The sequence below is a fragment of the Eretmochelys imbricata genome, chromosome 2 (assembly GCF_965152235.1).
Source record: "Eretmochelys imbricata isolate rEreImb1 chromosome 2, rEreImb1.hap1, whole genome shotgun sequence".
Lineage (NCBI taxonomy): Eukaryota > Metazoa > Chordata > Testudines > Cheloniidae > Eretmochelys > Eretmochelys imbricata.
Genome location: NC_135573.1, coordinates 190,413,959 through 190,427,289, shown reverse-complemented (window position 1 = coordinate 190,427,289; position 13,331 = coordinate 190,413,959). Strand labels below are relative to the sequence as shown.

Genomic DNA, 13,331 nt, shown 5'->3' with positions numbered 1-13,331 from the left:
CTGTTCACAAAAGATGTCCATAACAAAACATGCGTTGTAATATCTGAGGTTACAAGTATTATGCTACAAAATAAGAGGACAACAAATCTCTGAAACATAACAACCTTCTACATGTTGTACCTTTGCTTTGTTCACATAACAAACTTGCTCAGTTAACTGCTGCACAGGGTCTGAGCTGACTTTGCCATCTTCTATTCTGCGGTAAATCAGCCGGGGCTTTCCTTCAGGATTTTTCAATAAGGCTTCTTCACAGTCCTCCAGCAAACAGCTAGATTGGAAATCAGCAGTCTTGAGCTATAATACACTGTTGCAGTACGCAGTTTAATCAACATAAGCTCCAAGGATGGGTTTCACGCAAAATCTAATTGAAAGGGCACACCTTTTACCATGAAGGCAGCCAGACATTGAAACAGAGGATATCCAACGTCTGGGCCAGGAAAATGGAGAAAAGTTCTCAGGTTGCTAATTGTACTCACGATATTAAGATTCTTTCTGTAGCAGATTTACACATGATTGCTTTTTTAATTCAGAAGTCTATTTTCTACAAACCCTCTCATCATACTGGTACTCAGATTAAACAGTAATAGTTCTGCATTAGGTTTTCATACACATAAGAATAGAGTCACAAGTCATTATTAACAAATGTAAAAAATATTGATGCACTGTCATCAATTATTTGAATGCCCTATCCTGCTCCCTAAAGTCAAAGGGAAAACTTTAGGGTTCAGGACCTTAGTTAAGGCTCACCAAAATGGACAATTTACACTCACAACTTGAATCTGAACAATGCACTGTACCTGTATGTGTGTGAAGGAATATCTGTCTTTATTCTTGAAAGTTCTGCCTTGTGAATCTATTATGCTACACAGAGAGCCAGCATCAGGGAGACAAACTAGCAGATAGGTGTAATCTTCCACACATGAGGCATTATAATCTTAATTTCACTTTTTGTACAAGAAACTATTTAAATTAATATTGTTGTCAGGAAGGTCTCATTCTTCTCTGAGCTGTATTGTCCACATGGATTCCACTCTTGGTGCACATGTGGCCCATGTACACAAGATTGGATTTTTTTGGCCAGCAATGTCAGTAGGGCCAGAAATGCTCTCAGTGTCTTTGCATTGCCCCCACTTCTCCAAGGACATAAAGGGCAGAGCAGACCCAATTTTCCCTCAGTTCTTTTTTTACCACCTGTGCCAGCAAGATGGAACCCCTGCAGTGTCTCTGTCAGCCTGCTGCTTTGCACACAGTGCTAGCATTAGTTAGTCAGCAGTATTATCAATTAGCAAGTTGTTAATTAGCCTTTTTGCCCATTAGCAAAAAAACCCTTTTTTAGTCAGATATTTAGTTTATAGGCTAGACACCCCCACATCTGAACCAGGGTGCTAGCAAAATGGCAAAAGGAAAATCGTCAGGATTCAAAACCTAACCCCTTGTGTAACATTTCAATGGCACATAACAACAGACACTGTAGGTACCTTTTTTTGTTTAGGAGAGGGACACATTCCTGAATGATGTTCTATATGTTGCTCTTTCTCTTAGCAGACTCAAAAAGCTAGAGAAGCCTCATCCCAAGTTCCTGACCAAAGCTGACAGAGTTCCATATGAATCAATTTATTCATTTCCAGCTTTCTTCCCCAATCCTCACTCAACTCCAAAGGCAGCTAAACTTCAGACACTTAATGTAGTAATGTCATAGTTCATTAAAAGGCCAAAAACTAAACTGTTCCTGGCCCCTTGCTAATAAGATTATGGGTCAGACAATATCCTGGCAGAGATTATCAAAATGGCTGTTCAACTGTATAAGGACAAATTGAAAATGACGACTCTATGCCCATTATTTAGTGTTTTCACTTCTAATCCCTCTTTTCTTCCTCCTTCATGGTATACAGCCAAAAAGAAAAAAATTCCAAGCTGCAAAATAGAAACAACTGAATTGTAACATTATCCTTAAGTCAATACTTTTGGTTTAGAAAATTATTTTTCTTCTAGTAAGACGACCAATTATTCACTGCACAAGTGAAAAGCACTGCATTACCAGTTGTTATAAAATATCATGGATTTAGTAAATTACATCACAACAGGCTAGGGCAAGACTCTGCACTGAAGAGCCAGGAAATTAACCGAGAAGTAAGTTAGAGAGACAAAAAGAATATGCAACCAAATAAAACAGGTAATATAGGCAGGTGACTAGACAGATAAGCAAATAAAACACACAGAGCATGTTCACACATGCCATCTCTAATTTCTATGATTCTATCACTAGGAACAGCAGAAAGCTGTTCTTGGAAAGCAAGAAATTTGCATATTCTTATGGCTCTTTTATGTTGTATTTTAACAGAATCTAGAGCCACAGGAACAGGGAAACCTCAGAAAGAAGCTGCTTTCTCTTAACTGTCTGTGCTAGAAAATCTAAAGTCTGAAGGAAGATTTGTTAGAAGAAACTAGCTTAAGAAATGCTGTAAGTGGAACACTGCATACATGTTAATAAGCTATGTGTTATACATAAATTATCAGTTTCTCTTTGCTTTGTCAATCTGCAAAACTATTAACTTACCTTGGCAAAGTTAAATGTATGAACAAAATGACTAAGGAACTTTTCTCAATTTCCCATTTTCTCACAGCCTGGAAATGATTTCCATTTTCTACTGGAAAATGAACAACTTGAAAGAAGTACCCCATTGTTTCACATATTCTTTGAAGTTTTGGTGAGTAGTTCTGAAAGGAAATTTAAATAAATTGACCTTTATTATTAATTATGCATTTCAATAAGGACCTATTAATAAACCACAATTTATTTTCAATATAAACTTTCTTCCATTGAAATCCATAACAAAACGCCCACTCATTTCAATGGGATCAAGATCTGACTCCTAAACTTTTTAAGAACTACCACAGAGTTTTGATGAACAAGTATTAGAGGAGAAAAATAGAGAACCTTAAATGAATGATTAACTAACATAACTTTTGTGCTGTTCTCACCCGAATGAAGATGTCCACCTCAGGTTGAGTCTCATCTGTATTTATGAGATAGCACCTTACTGTGTTACTCCACAGAGAGTGGGAAAACAGTGGAGTGACCTGCAATAAACTGGCAATAGCAGCATCCCAGTCATCTGCAAACAATATACAAAACCACAGGTCTCCTTATCTTGTTACATCATATAACAGTTTGCATCAATGCTCTCTTAACACACCCTAAGGAAATAATAAACTTCATTTTATAGAGTATCTTTCATACTAATATATCACAAAATACTTCAGATCTAATTAAAAGTTAGATTTAAATAATATGCAAAATTATAAAATATAGCAAAACAAAACAGCAGAATGTTAAATACATTCACATTACATACCTATTATGTTTCTTTTAAAATAAGTGTTTGTGAAATTTAGCCAAAATGTCAAGCTGATGGCTTTCATACAAAAAAATTAAATTCTCTAACAGAAGTAATAAAGATGCCCATATAATTAAATGCCTAACTAAGCAATTGTTAGTAAAATACTGCTGCTTTAAAATTAATTGTAAATATACTAAGCTAACAAATGTTGGTGAACTAATAGGTAGCATAATTCTTCTTTAGATAAACTGCATTGTTCTCCATGTGTATGCTGTATGTCAATTCAGCTTATCACAGAAAGCTTTAAAGCTAATTCTTTTCTTAGCTTCTCATTTTGTAGGCTAACATTACCTATGTTCTGAGCAGTTTCAAGGAAGCTACTTGACATGTGAAAGTCTTAACACTTTAGCATTACTGAAAGGTAATTTTGTGTGTAATTTTGTATTTTTATGAGATCTCTAATAGCTCACTATAATCTTGTAAATTCCTGCAAGTGTATTTTGAAATATAAAACACCATTTTTCTGATAAGCTGACTAGTGAGTTACTAATTGTCTCCTGAAAATGTCAAAAAGTGACCTTTCACTAGCAGTAAAGTGGTGTTGCAAAGTGACATATACAGAGAAACTCAAAGTTAAGGATGATACGTTACTTGTCTGAGTAACTAATTTGAACTGAGTCTGTGTCACAGGCTAGTATTGAGATTAAGGTAGTGAGGCAAGCCAAATTAGAAAGTGTTGTTACTAACTACAAAATACTGGAATTGATAGGGAAATCAGTGATAATCTTTCCCATAGTACAAATGTAATTCAGCATGCATAGGTCCTGATCATGCAATTGGATCTGTGTGGATGAACCCTCAAAGTCATGGAGAGTTCCATTTAAGTCAATGGGATTCTGCCTGGAAGGGTCTTCCTATGCAAAGGTGAAGGAGAGGGGGCATGGTTTGTGACATCATGCATGTGGCCTATGTGCCGAAGGATCTGAGCAGTTTGAAAAATATTTGAAATTATTTGAAAAATAAGGCAAAAATCAGACAAGATACAGGGACTATGTCAGGCTAAAATAAATCACATTTAAAATACATTTTTCTTGGTTATGTTATTCAAAGCAGGGTCATCTAAAGCCTTTTCTTGAGCCCCCCCCAGGCAATAAATTGGTATTTGGTATATTTACTCTGAAGCATTCAGATTCACTGTCATTACCTAAGAATACTGCTGCACATATTATTAGCAGTAAAAATATTAAACACCATTAGGCGTGTCTTAGCTATACTTTCATTTTATTTTTATAAAAAGCAGTCATTCAAAGGAAAATATGGAGTGACAGATACAGTAAATCCCTTAACGGGGGATAAGAATGGATACAAAAGACCTCCAAGGTAAACAGTACTTGTATGTAAACAGCCACTTGTTAAACCCGCTTAGCAGACAAACACGAGTTGCTTACCTCTGTTTATGTTCGCAAATGGTCCTTCCACATCTATGGAACTATGAGCAAACTCGGGCCCTCTGAAAGACTGCTGAAGTTGCATCATACTACCCATAGATGGCTCACTTCCCAACACTCCACCAGTCCAATATTCAGATTGGGCTCCAGTAGCTTAAAAGTAAATACAAACTGATTTTCACTAAATGAAATACATTATCAAACCTAAACACTTCAGTTAAAATTGGCTGACAAATGCCACTAATTGAAATTCTTCTCCCTTAGCAGTTTCGCTCACTGCTTTGTCTAATGTGGTTTTAAATCTGCACTCCCTCACTGTTACTGAGAAGCCACGCTACTAAAGAAATAGTAACAGAGCATGTTAGTACATGGGTCTCTCAAAACTGAGGACGCCATCATTGGTTTCAAATGCTGTATTAGGTCACCTATAAGGAAGAGTTTCATAGTTTTACTGTAGTCATTTGTGCACGTCACAAAGTCACCACACTGTTGACAGTCTCTGTTTAAGAAAGACCCAGACCTAAGGAGCAGAAAAGTGTTGCAGGTCAGAAGTGAAATACATTTCTTAGTTGGGTGGAAAAGCTTTATAGTTAACTTCTCATATTATCCTTGGATTACACCATTGCTTACTAATCTATCACTTTCAAGACCACTAAATTCAAATTTTTGAAGAAAAAAATGAAAATAAGTTAAGAAAGATTTTTAAAGGAGGGATGAGGAAGTATAAAACACAAATAAGAAGGAATATAAAAGAAGAAGGGAGAAAATATACATGGGGAAGAGGTAGGAATCATAAGCCCGTTAAAATCAAGAATGTCACTAGTGTCACTAGAATTTAGCACGTGCATAAGTGCTTTGCAGAATCAGAGCCATACATAGCACTATGAAACATTTCTAGTTCTGAAGGTTATTCAGCCACTTCAGCTGTGATTTGTGTCACATCTTGTTAGCAAAGCAGGGTCAGATGTAATAGCACGGGACACTGGACTTCAAGGGAAAACCCAAGTGTTGCAGGAAGTGATGCTGGTGATCCCTAGTCTGTATCTAACCAATACCATGACATGGTACTAATGGGCACTGTGCTGATGGAGATGCCATGTTTTGGATCAGATGTAAAACCAGGAGACTGAATGCTTATAACCGCTAAATATCCAGTGTTGTTAAAGATTAAGGCTGTTCAAAACTGATCCCCCCTGTCAAATTCCAATTTGACATTCTGCGTAGGTTTCCAATTTTCTTCATTTTCTGTTCTGATGGGTTATATGGGGCTGATATGCCCAACTGGAACATAACCTCTAGACTTGAGAAAATGAGATCAGACAGCAGGAAACTCACAATGAAAATACAAGAAAAGCAGAAAGGTTCAGGGAAGGTAGAAAGTCAAGGTGTTTTTTTAGAATATGGAGCACTATAAATATAAATGGAATCACCAAAAATGGCTAATTTGTTTAGGGCCTCCACAGACTTAAAAAAAACACAATTTAAATTGTAAACTGTTTTTATCCTTCATACAATATGTCTTTGTGCTTTTAAAACTTGCATTATAAAGCCTCACAATCTATAGTGCATATATATTTTCTTTTGCTATACTTCATAAAATTTAATCTTTTTTTATTCGCTTGCTGAAAGTAGGAAATGGAATTCTTACCAGTAACTTCTGTGCAATTGTCATCTGAATCAGACTCTTCGGGATCGAAGACTTGGATCCCTTGGGCTTGCAGTCTCTGAAGTTTTGTTTCCAGCTCTCGTTTGGCCCTCAGTAAATCCTGAATCTCATTTTCCTTAGTTTCCCTGAAAATCTAGAAAAAGGAAAGGATTTTTTTTAAAGTATAAAGCCAACTCTTACTATTTTATCACAAGTCTTGTGAAATTTGATGTTTGATCTATAGCCCCAGCTCCTGAATTCATGTGATCTGCTGTCATTAAAAAAAAAGTGAGATTTGAGCCCTCGCTGTGGTAGAGAAAGACTTGAAAATGTGACCCAAGTGAACATAAGAACGGCCATACTGGGTCAGACCAAAGGTCCATCTAGCCTAGTATCCTGTCTGCCAACAGTGGCCAATGCCAGATGCTTCAGAGAGAATGAACAGAACAGGTGATCATTAAGTGATCCATCCCGTCACCCATTCCCAGCTTCTGACAAACTGAGGCTAGGGACACCATCCCTGCCCATCCTGGCTAATAACCATTGATAGCTCTATCCTCCTTGAATTTGTCCAGTTCTTTTTGAATCCTGTTATAGTCTTGGCCTTCACAACATCCCAAGTGCAACCCATTCTCTCAAAATCAGAAGGCGAATAAAGGAATCCAACATTTATATTATTTTTAAATCATGATTTTTAAATCAATGCCATGATTTTGGGGTTACTGACTCATGATTTTTGAATGTTTGGGATGGACAGTACTAAAATAACCTCATAAGTAATATCCATGGTTTTTAACTTAGTTTTAAGAAAAGCCAGCTTTTTTCAGCAACAAAACTATAATTTGTTCTCAAAGATTTCCCTATTATTTTTTGAATGGACGTATATTATCTTACTGTGGATTGTTGTACTGACAGCTATACACCTTTAATTTAAGTAGTTTAAAATACAGAGACCAGATATCTGGAATTGTCTTATATATACAATATTACTATCACAAGCTAAAACTGATTAACGAGCTTGGTCTTTGATCAAAACTAAGTACTTAAGATCCCAAGCGTATACAAGAGATCTGTAGACTTAATTACAAATACAATTTAAAACAAAACTCTTTGAAAGCAATCCTTGCCTTACTTATCTACCAAAACATTTCCTCTGCTACAGTTGATCATATTGGCAAGCCCTAAAACAGTGCAGAGAAATGCATTCACTGTCTAATTCTGGGTGCTAGCAGTGGGATCAGCTGCAGGAGGGGAAAATCAAAAGCTTGGCAATTAATAAGCATTTCAAGTCACCCTAATGCAAAAATATTATGGCTTTTATCTTCACTTGGCTCTTGTATTTTAGTAGCACAAAGAGATGTGCCAATAGCTGGCACAGGGGGTATTTTTTTAATAAAAACTAAAAATGTTGAACATTAAAAAATTAAATATAAGCATTACTGAGAAATAACCAAAGTCAGTGAGCCTACAATTTATTTTTCTTTATAACATCATGTAACATAACTTCTGATCTGCATGTTCCTTGCCCCTTCTAGGTGTGAAATTGGCAAAAGCTGATGAAATGGCACAGAAGGTGCCAGGATGTTGAGCAACAGTAACTTTTCTCCTTTCCATTTTCAAAAGCATTATTTTCCACTAAGACTAAATGTTATTAAAAAACATTTCTACAGGTAAATTTTGGTATGATTAATTTGGAGTAAATAGTGGATTAAGGCCCTGGACCTACAATGAGTTTCATATCAGCAGACATCTGCATCTAGGCAGAACCTACCCAGAGAGAGTTCACTGAGGGATTTTCTTGGTCATTTTCCTGGGGGATAAAGTGAAGATGCTTACCTTGAATTGTCTCTTGACTTTGTCTCGGTCGTGTTCAAATGTAGCAGCTCTCTCCATGGCTTGATATTTGGCTTCTAAAGCACTTTCTTTCTCTCTAAGTATTTTCTGGTAAGTTTTCTGAAGAGCCTGAAAATATTTAATATATGATTTCTCTGAAAGAAAATTATTATTGCTATAAAGTTTTAGCATATTTTTCAGCTACTGAGTTTAGAGAAAAGGAGTCCTTGTGGCACCTTAGAGACTAACCAATTTATTTGAGCATGAGCTTTCGTGAGCTACAGCTCACTTCATCAGATGCATACCGTGGAAACTGCAGCAGACTTTATATATACACAGAGAATATGAAACAATACCTCCTCCCACCCCACTGTCCTGCTGGTAATAGCTTATCTAAAGTGAGCAACAGGTTAGGCCATTTCCAGCACAAATCCAGGTTTTCTCACACTCCACCCCCCACACAAATTCACTCTCCTGCTGGTGATAGCCCATCCAAAGTGACAACTCTTTACACAATGTGCATGATAATGAAGTTAGGCCATTTCCTGCACAAATCCAGGTTCTCTCACTCCCTCATCCCCCTCCAAAAACCCACCCCCATACACACACAGACTCACTCTCCTGCTGGTAATAGCTCATCCAAACTGACCACTCTCCAAGTTTAAAACCAAGTTAAACCAGAACATCTGGGGGGGGGGGGGTAGGAAAAAACAAGAGGAAATAGGCTACCTTGCATAATGACTTAGCCACTCCCAGTCTCTATTTAAGCCTAAATTAATAGTATCCAATTTGCAAATGAATTCCAATTCAGCAGTTTCTCGCTGGAGTCTGGATTTGAAGTTTCTTTGTTTTAAGATAGCGACCTTCATGTCTGTGGTGACCTAGAATCCTATTTTCGACGTCTCCGACTCAAGGAATATTTCCAAAATACCTCTGAACAACATACTAATCCACAGAGGTCTCCCTACCAACACTACAGAAAGAAGGATTCTAGGTGGACTCCTCCTGAAGGTCGAAACAGCAGACTGGACTTCTACATAGAGTGCTTCCGCTGACGTGCACGGGCTGAAATTGTGGAAAAGCAGCATCACTTGCCCCATAACCTCAGCCATGCGGAACGCAATGCCATCCACAGCCTCAGAAACAACTCTGACATCATAATCAAAAAGGCTGACAAAGGAGGTGCTGTTGTCATCATGAATAGGTCGGAATATGAACAAGAGGCTGCTCGGCAGCTCTCCAACACGAGTTTCTACAAGCCATTACCCTATGATCCCACTGAGAGTTACCAAAAGCAGCTACAGCATTTGCTCAAGAAACTTCCTGAAAAAGCACAAGATCAAATCCGCACAGACACACCCCTGGAACCCCGACCTGGGATATTCTATCTACTACCCAAGATCCATAAACCTGGAAATCCTGGGCGCCCCATCATCTCAGGCATTGGCACCCTGACAGCAGGATTGTCTGGCTATGTAGACTCCCTCCTCAGGCCCTATGCTACCAGCACTCCCAGCTACCTTCGAGACACCACTGACTTCCTGAGGAAACTTCAATCCATCGGTGATCTTCCTGATAACACCATCCTGGCCACTATGGATGTAGAAGCCCTCTACACCAACATTCCACACAAAGATGGACTACAAGCCGTCAGGAACACTATCCCCGATAATGTCACGGCTAACCTGGTGGCTGAACTTTGTGACTTTGTCCTTACCCATAACTATTTCACATTTGGGGACAATGTATACCTTCAGATCAGCGGCACTGCTATGGGTACCCGCATGGCCCCACAGTATGCCAACATTTTTATGGCTGATTTAGAACAACGCTTCCTCAGCTCTCGTCCCCTAAAGCCCCTACTCTACTTGCGCTACATTGATGACATCTTCATCATCTGGACCCATGGAAAAGAAGCCCTTGAAGAATTCCACCATGATTTCAACAATTTCCATCCCACCACCAACCTCAGCCTGGTCCAGTCCACACAAGAGATCCACTTCCTGGACACTACAGTGCTAATAAACAATGGTCACATAAACACCACCCTATACCGGAAACCTACTGACCGCTATTCCGACCTGCATGCCTCCAGCTTTCACCCTGACCACACCACACGATCCATCGTCTACAGCCAAGCTCTGCGATACAACCGCATTTGCTCCAACCCCTCAGACAGAGACAAACACCTACAAGATCTCTGTCAAGCTTTCTTACAACTACAATACCCACCTGCGGAAGTAAAGAAACAGATTGATAGAGCCAGAAGAGTTCCCAGAAGTTACCTACTACAGGACAGGCCTAACAAAGAAAATAACAGAACGCCACTAGCCGTCACCTTCAGCCCCCAACTAAAACCCCTCCAACGCATTATTAAGGATCTACAACCTATCCTAAAGGATGACCCAACACTCTCAGAAATCTTGGGAGACAGGCCAGTCCTTGCCTACAGACAGCCCCGCAACCTGAAGCAAATACTCACCAACAACCACATACCACACAACAGAACCACTAACCCAGGAACTTATCCTTGCAACAAAGCCCGTTGCCAATTGTGCCCACATATCTATTCAGGGGACACCATCACAGGGCCTAATAACATCAGCCACACTATCAGAGGCTCGTTCACCTGCACATCCACCAATGTGATTTATGCCATCATGTGCCAGCAATGCCCCTCTGCCATGTACATTGGTCAAACTGGACAGTCTCTACGTAAAAGAATAAATGGACACAAATCAGATGTCAAGAATTATAACATTCATAAACCAGTCGGAGAACACTACAATCTCTCTGGTCACGCAATCACAGACATGAAGGTCGCTATCTTAAAACAAAGAAACTTCAAATCCAGACTCCAGCGAGAAACTGCTGAATTGGAATTCATTTGCAAATTGGATACTATTAATTTAGGCTTAAATAGAGACTGGGAGTGGCTAAGTCATTATGCAAGGTAGCCTATTTCCTCTTGTTTTTTCCTACCCCCCCCCCCCCAGATGTTCTGGTTTAATTTGGTTTTAAACTTGGAGAGTGGTCAGTTTGGATGAGCTATTACCAGCAGGAGAGTGAGTCTGTGTGTGTATGGGGGTGGGTTTTTGGAGGGGGGTGAGGGAGTGAGAGAACCTGGATTTGTGCAGGAAATGGCCTAACTTCATTATCATGCACGTTGTGTAAAGAGTTGTCACTTTGGATGGGCTATCACCAGCAGGAGAGTGAATTTGTGTGGGGGGTGGAGTGTGAGAAAACCTGGATTTGTGCTGGAAATGGCCTAACCTGTTGCTCACTTTAGATAAGCTATTACCAGCAGGACAGTGGGGTGGGAGGAGGTATTGTTTAATATTCTCTGTGTATATATAAAGTCTGCTGCAGTTTCCACGGTATGCATCTGATGAAGTGAGCTGTAGCTCACGAAAGCTCATGCTCAAATAAATTGGTTAGTCTCTAAGGTGCCACAAGGACTCCTTTTCTTTTTGCGAATACAGACTAACACGGCTGTTACTCTGAAACCTGAGTTTAGAGAGCAAATTCAATAGTTTTGCTGCAATAGCCCTTTTACAACTCTTAATTCAATGAAGAAGTTTTTGTTTGGTTTTTTGTTTGTTTAGATTTAAACATTGCATTGCAGTGTTGGAACACAAATCAGTGCAATCTTATCATGAATGACAAACAAAATATTTAACATTTTTATTAAAGCTAATGTTAAAATTATATAATACACAGGTTGAGAAAAGAGTGTCTGTACATCTGGGTATAGTGCTCGGGGGTTCTTGCAACAAATTTTTGGGTGGCCTCAGAATGTGGCCACCAACTCTTGCTGGTGGCTGCTCTGACAATTTTTCCTAAAATACTTAATAACTTTAGAAAAAACAAATAAATATGTGCATATACATGTCCAAATCATTGTAATTTATTTATGTAGGGGTTTATTGCAGACTCAATAATTAAAAATAATGTACAGTTGTCTACTCATTACTGGACCTAAACAGAATAGAAACACAATAAGGTGCTTTGCATGTTTTGCTTTTTTTGGTTGCTTTTTTATTAGACTTGCTAGCTAGTAAGTCTGCTGTGAAAAGTGACATTTTGTATATTTGTTAATACCACTTTTACAGCAGACTTGCTAGCTAGCTGGGAGGCTGTGAAAAGTGATATTAATAAAATATCACTTTTCACAGCAGACATACTCAGCCCCGGTAAGCTGGGGGACAAATTAAGCCCTGGATGGGGAAGTGGGTAGTGGGGCCAAGGGGTGAAAGGGGGATAGATAGATGGGAGTCAGGGAAGATGGGGGAGGTGAGTCCAGAGCAAGAGCCTGGGGCCCTGGTGCACAGATGGGGACTGGAGGAGGCAGCGAGGGCCAGGGGCGATGTGCAGGGGGTGATCCTGGAGCCCTGCAGCTGTGGGATGGAGCCTGCTGCCACACGGCCAGAGCCTGTACCCCCACCCCCGGGCTTAAGCCTGAAGCCGAGCCCCACTGTTCCCAGGAAGGTGGGGAATTCACGCTGGCTGCTTACTCCTACATGTTTGTGGCTCCAGAAGGGGACAGAGACCAGTCCCTGCTGGTGGCCCTGGGGGAGGTTTACTCCCCACACCCCCCATCATCACCCAGGAGGCTGTGGCTGCAAGAAAAGCCCCTGGTGGCCACATGCAGCCATGGTGGCCACATTTGAGAAACACTGGTTTAGATTATCCGCAAATACAAAGTTTGTTTTTAAAGTCATAAAATACATATAGTGCAAGTAGACTCCAGTGCTCTAATGCAGCCCCACTGACTTCATTTTTAGTTCAGTGGGGCTCTGAAGAAACCTGGAAAGAAAAGTGAAACTGACCAGTTCAAGCTGGAAATATCGCAAATAATAAACCAATTGTCTAAATGGTGAAAAGTAAACTAGATGTTTTATTTTATTATAAAAATTTTAAGTTTTTATTAAAGATGTCTAGATTAACATAGGTAAAGAAATTGAACACATTTTTTAACTGTCCATTTCTTTTTTTAGTTGCTGATTTGTCCATGTAAAAATGCCATCTTGATCTGAAATATTTTGCCTGCAGTTGTGAATCTTG

The 13,331-nt window shown here is 39.3% G+C and overlaps 1 protein-coding gene across 2 annotated transcripts in view; it reads right to left on the bottom strand.

Annotated features, from left to right (window-relative positions):
• NPHP3 (nephrocystin 3) overlaps nucleotides 1-13,331 on the bottom strand; it is a 53,378-nt gene that overhangs the window by 38,809 nt on the left and 1,238 nt on the right. For both annotated transcript variants that reach the window (XM_077811162.1, XM_077811163.1), the window contains exons 2-7: nucleotides 8,271-8,396; nucleotides 6,438-6,588; nucleotides 4,790-4,942; nucleotides 2,983-3,116; nucleotides 2,558-2,718; nucleotides 121-268 (exon numbers count right to left, since the gene is read on the bottom strand). In XM_077811162.1, the coding sequence (XP_077667288.1) occupies nucleotides 121-268; nucleotides 2,558-2,718; nucleotides 2,983-3,116; nucleotides 4,790-4,942; nucleotides 6,438-6,588; nucleotides 8,271-8,396 (873 nt within the window). The remainder of the gene's footprint in view (nucleotides 1-120; nucleotides 269-2,557; nucleotides 2,719-2,982; nucleotides 3,117-4,789; nucleotides 4,943-6,437; nucleotides 6,589-8,270; nucleotides 8,397-13,331) is intronic.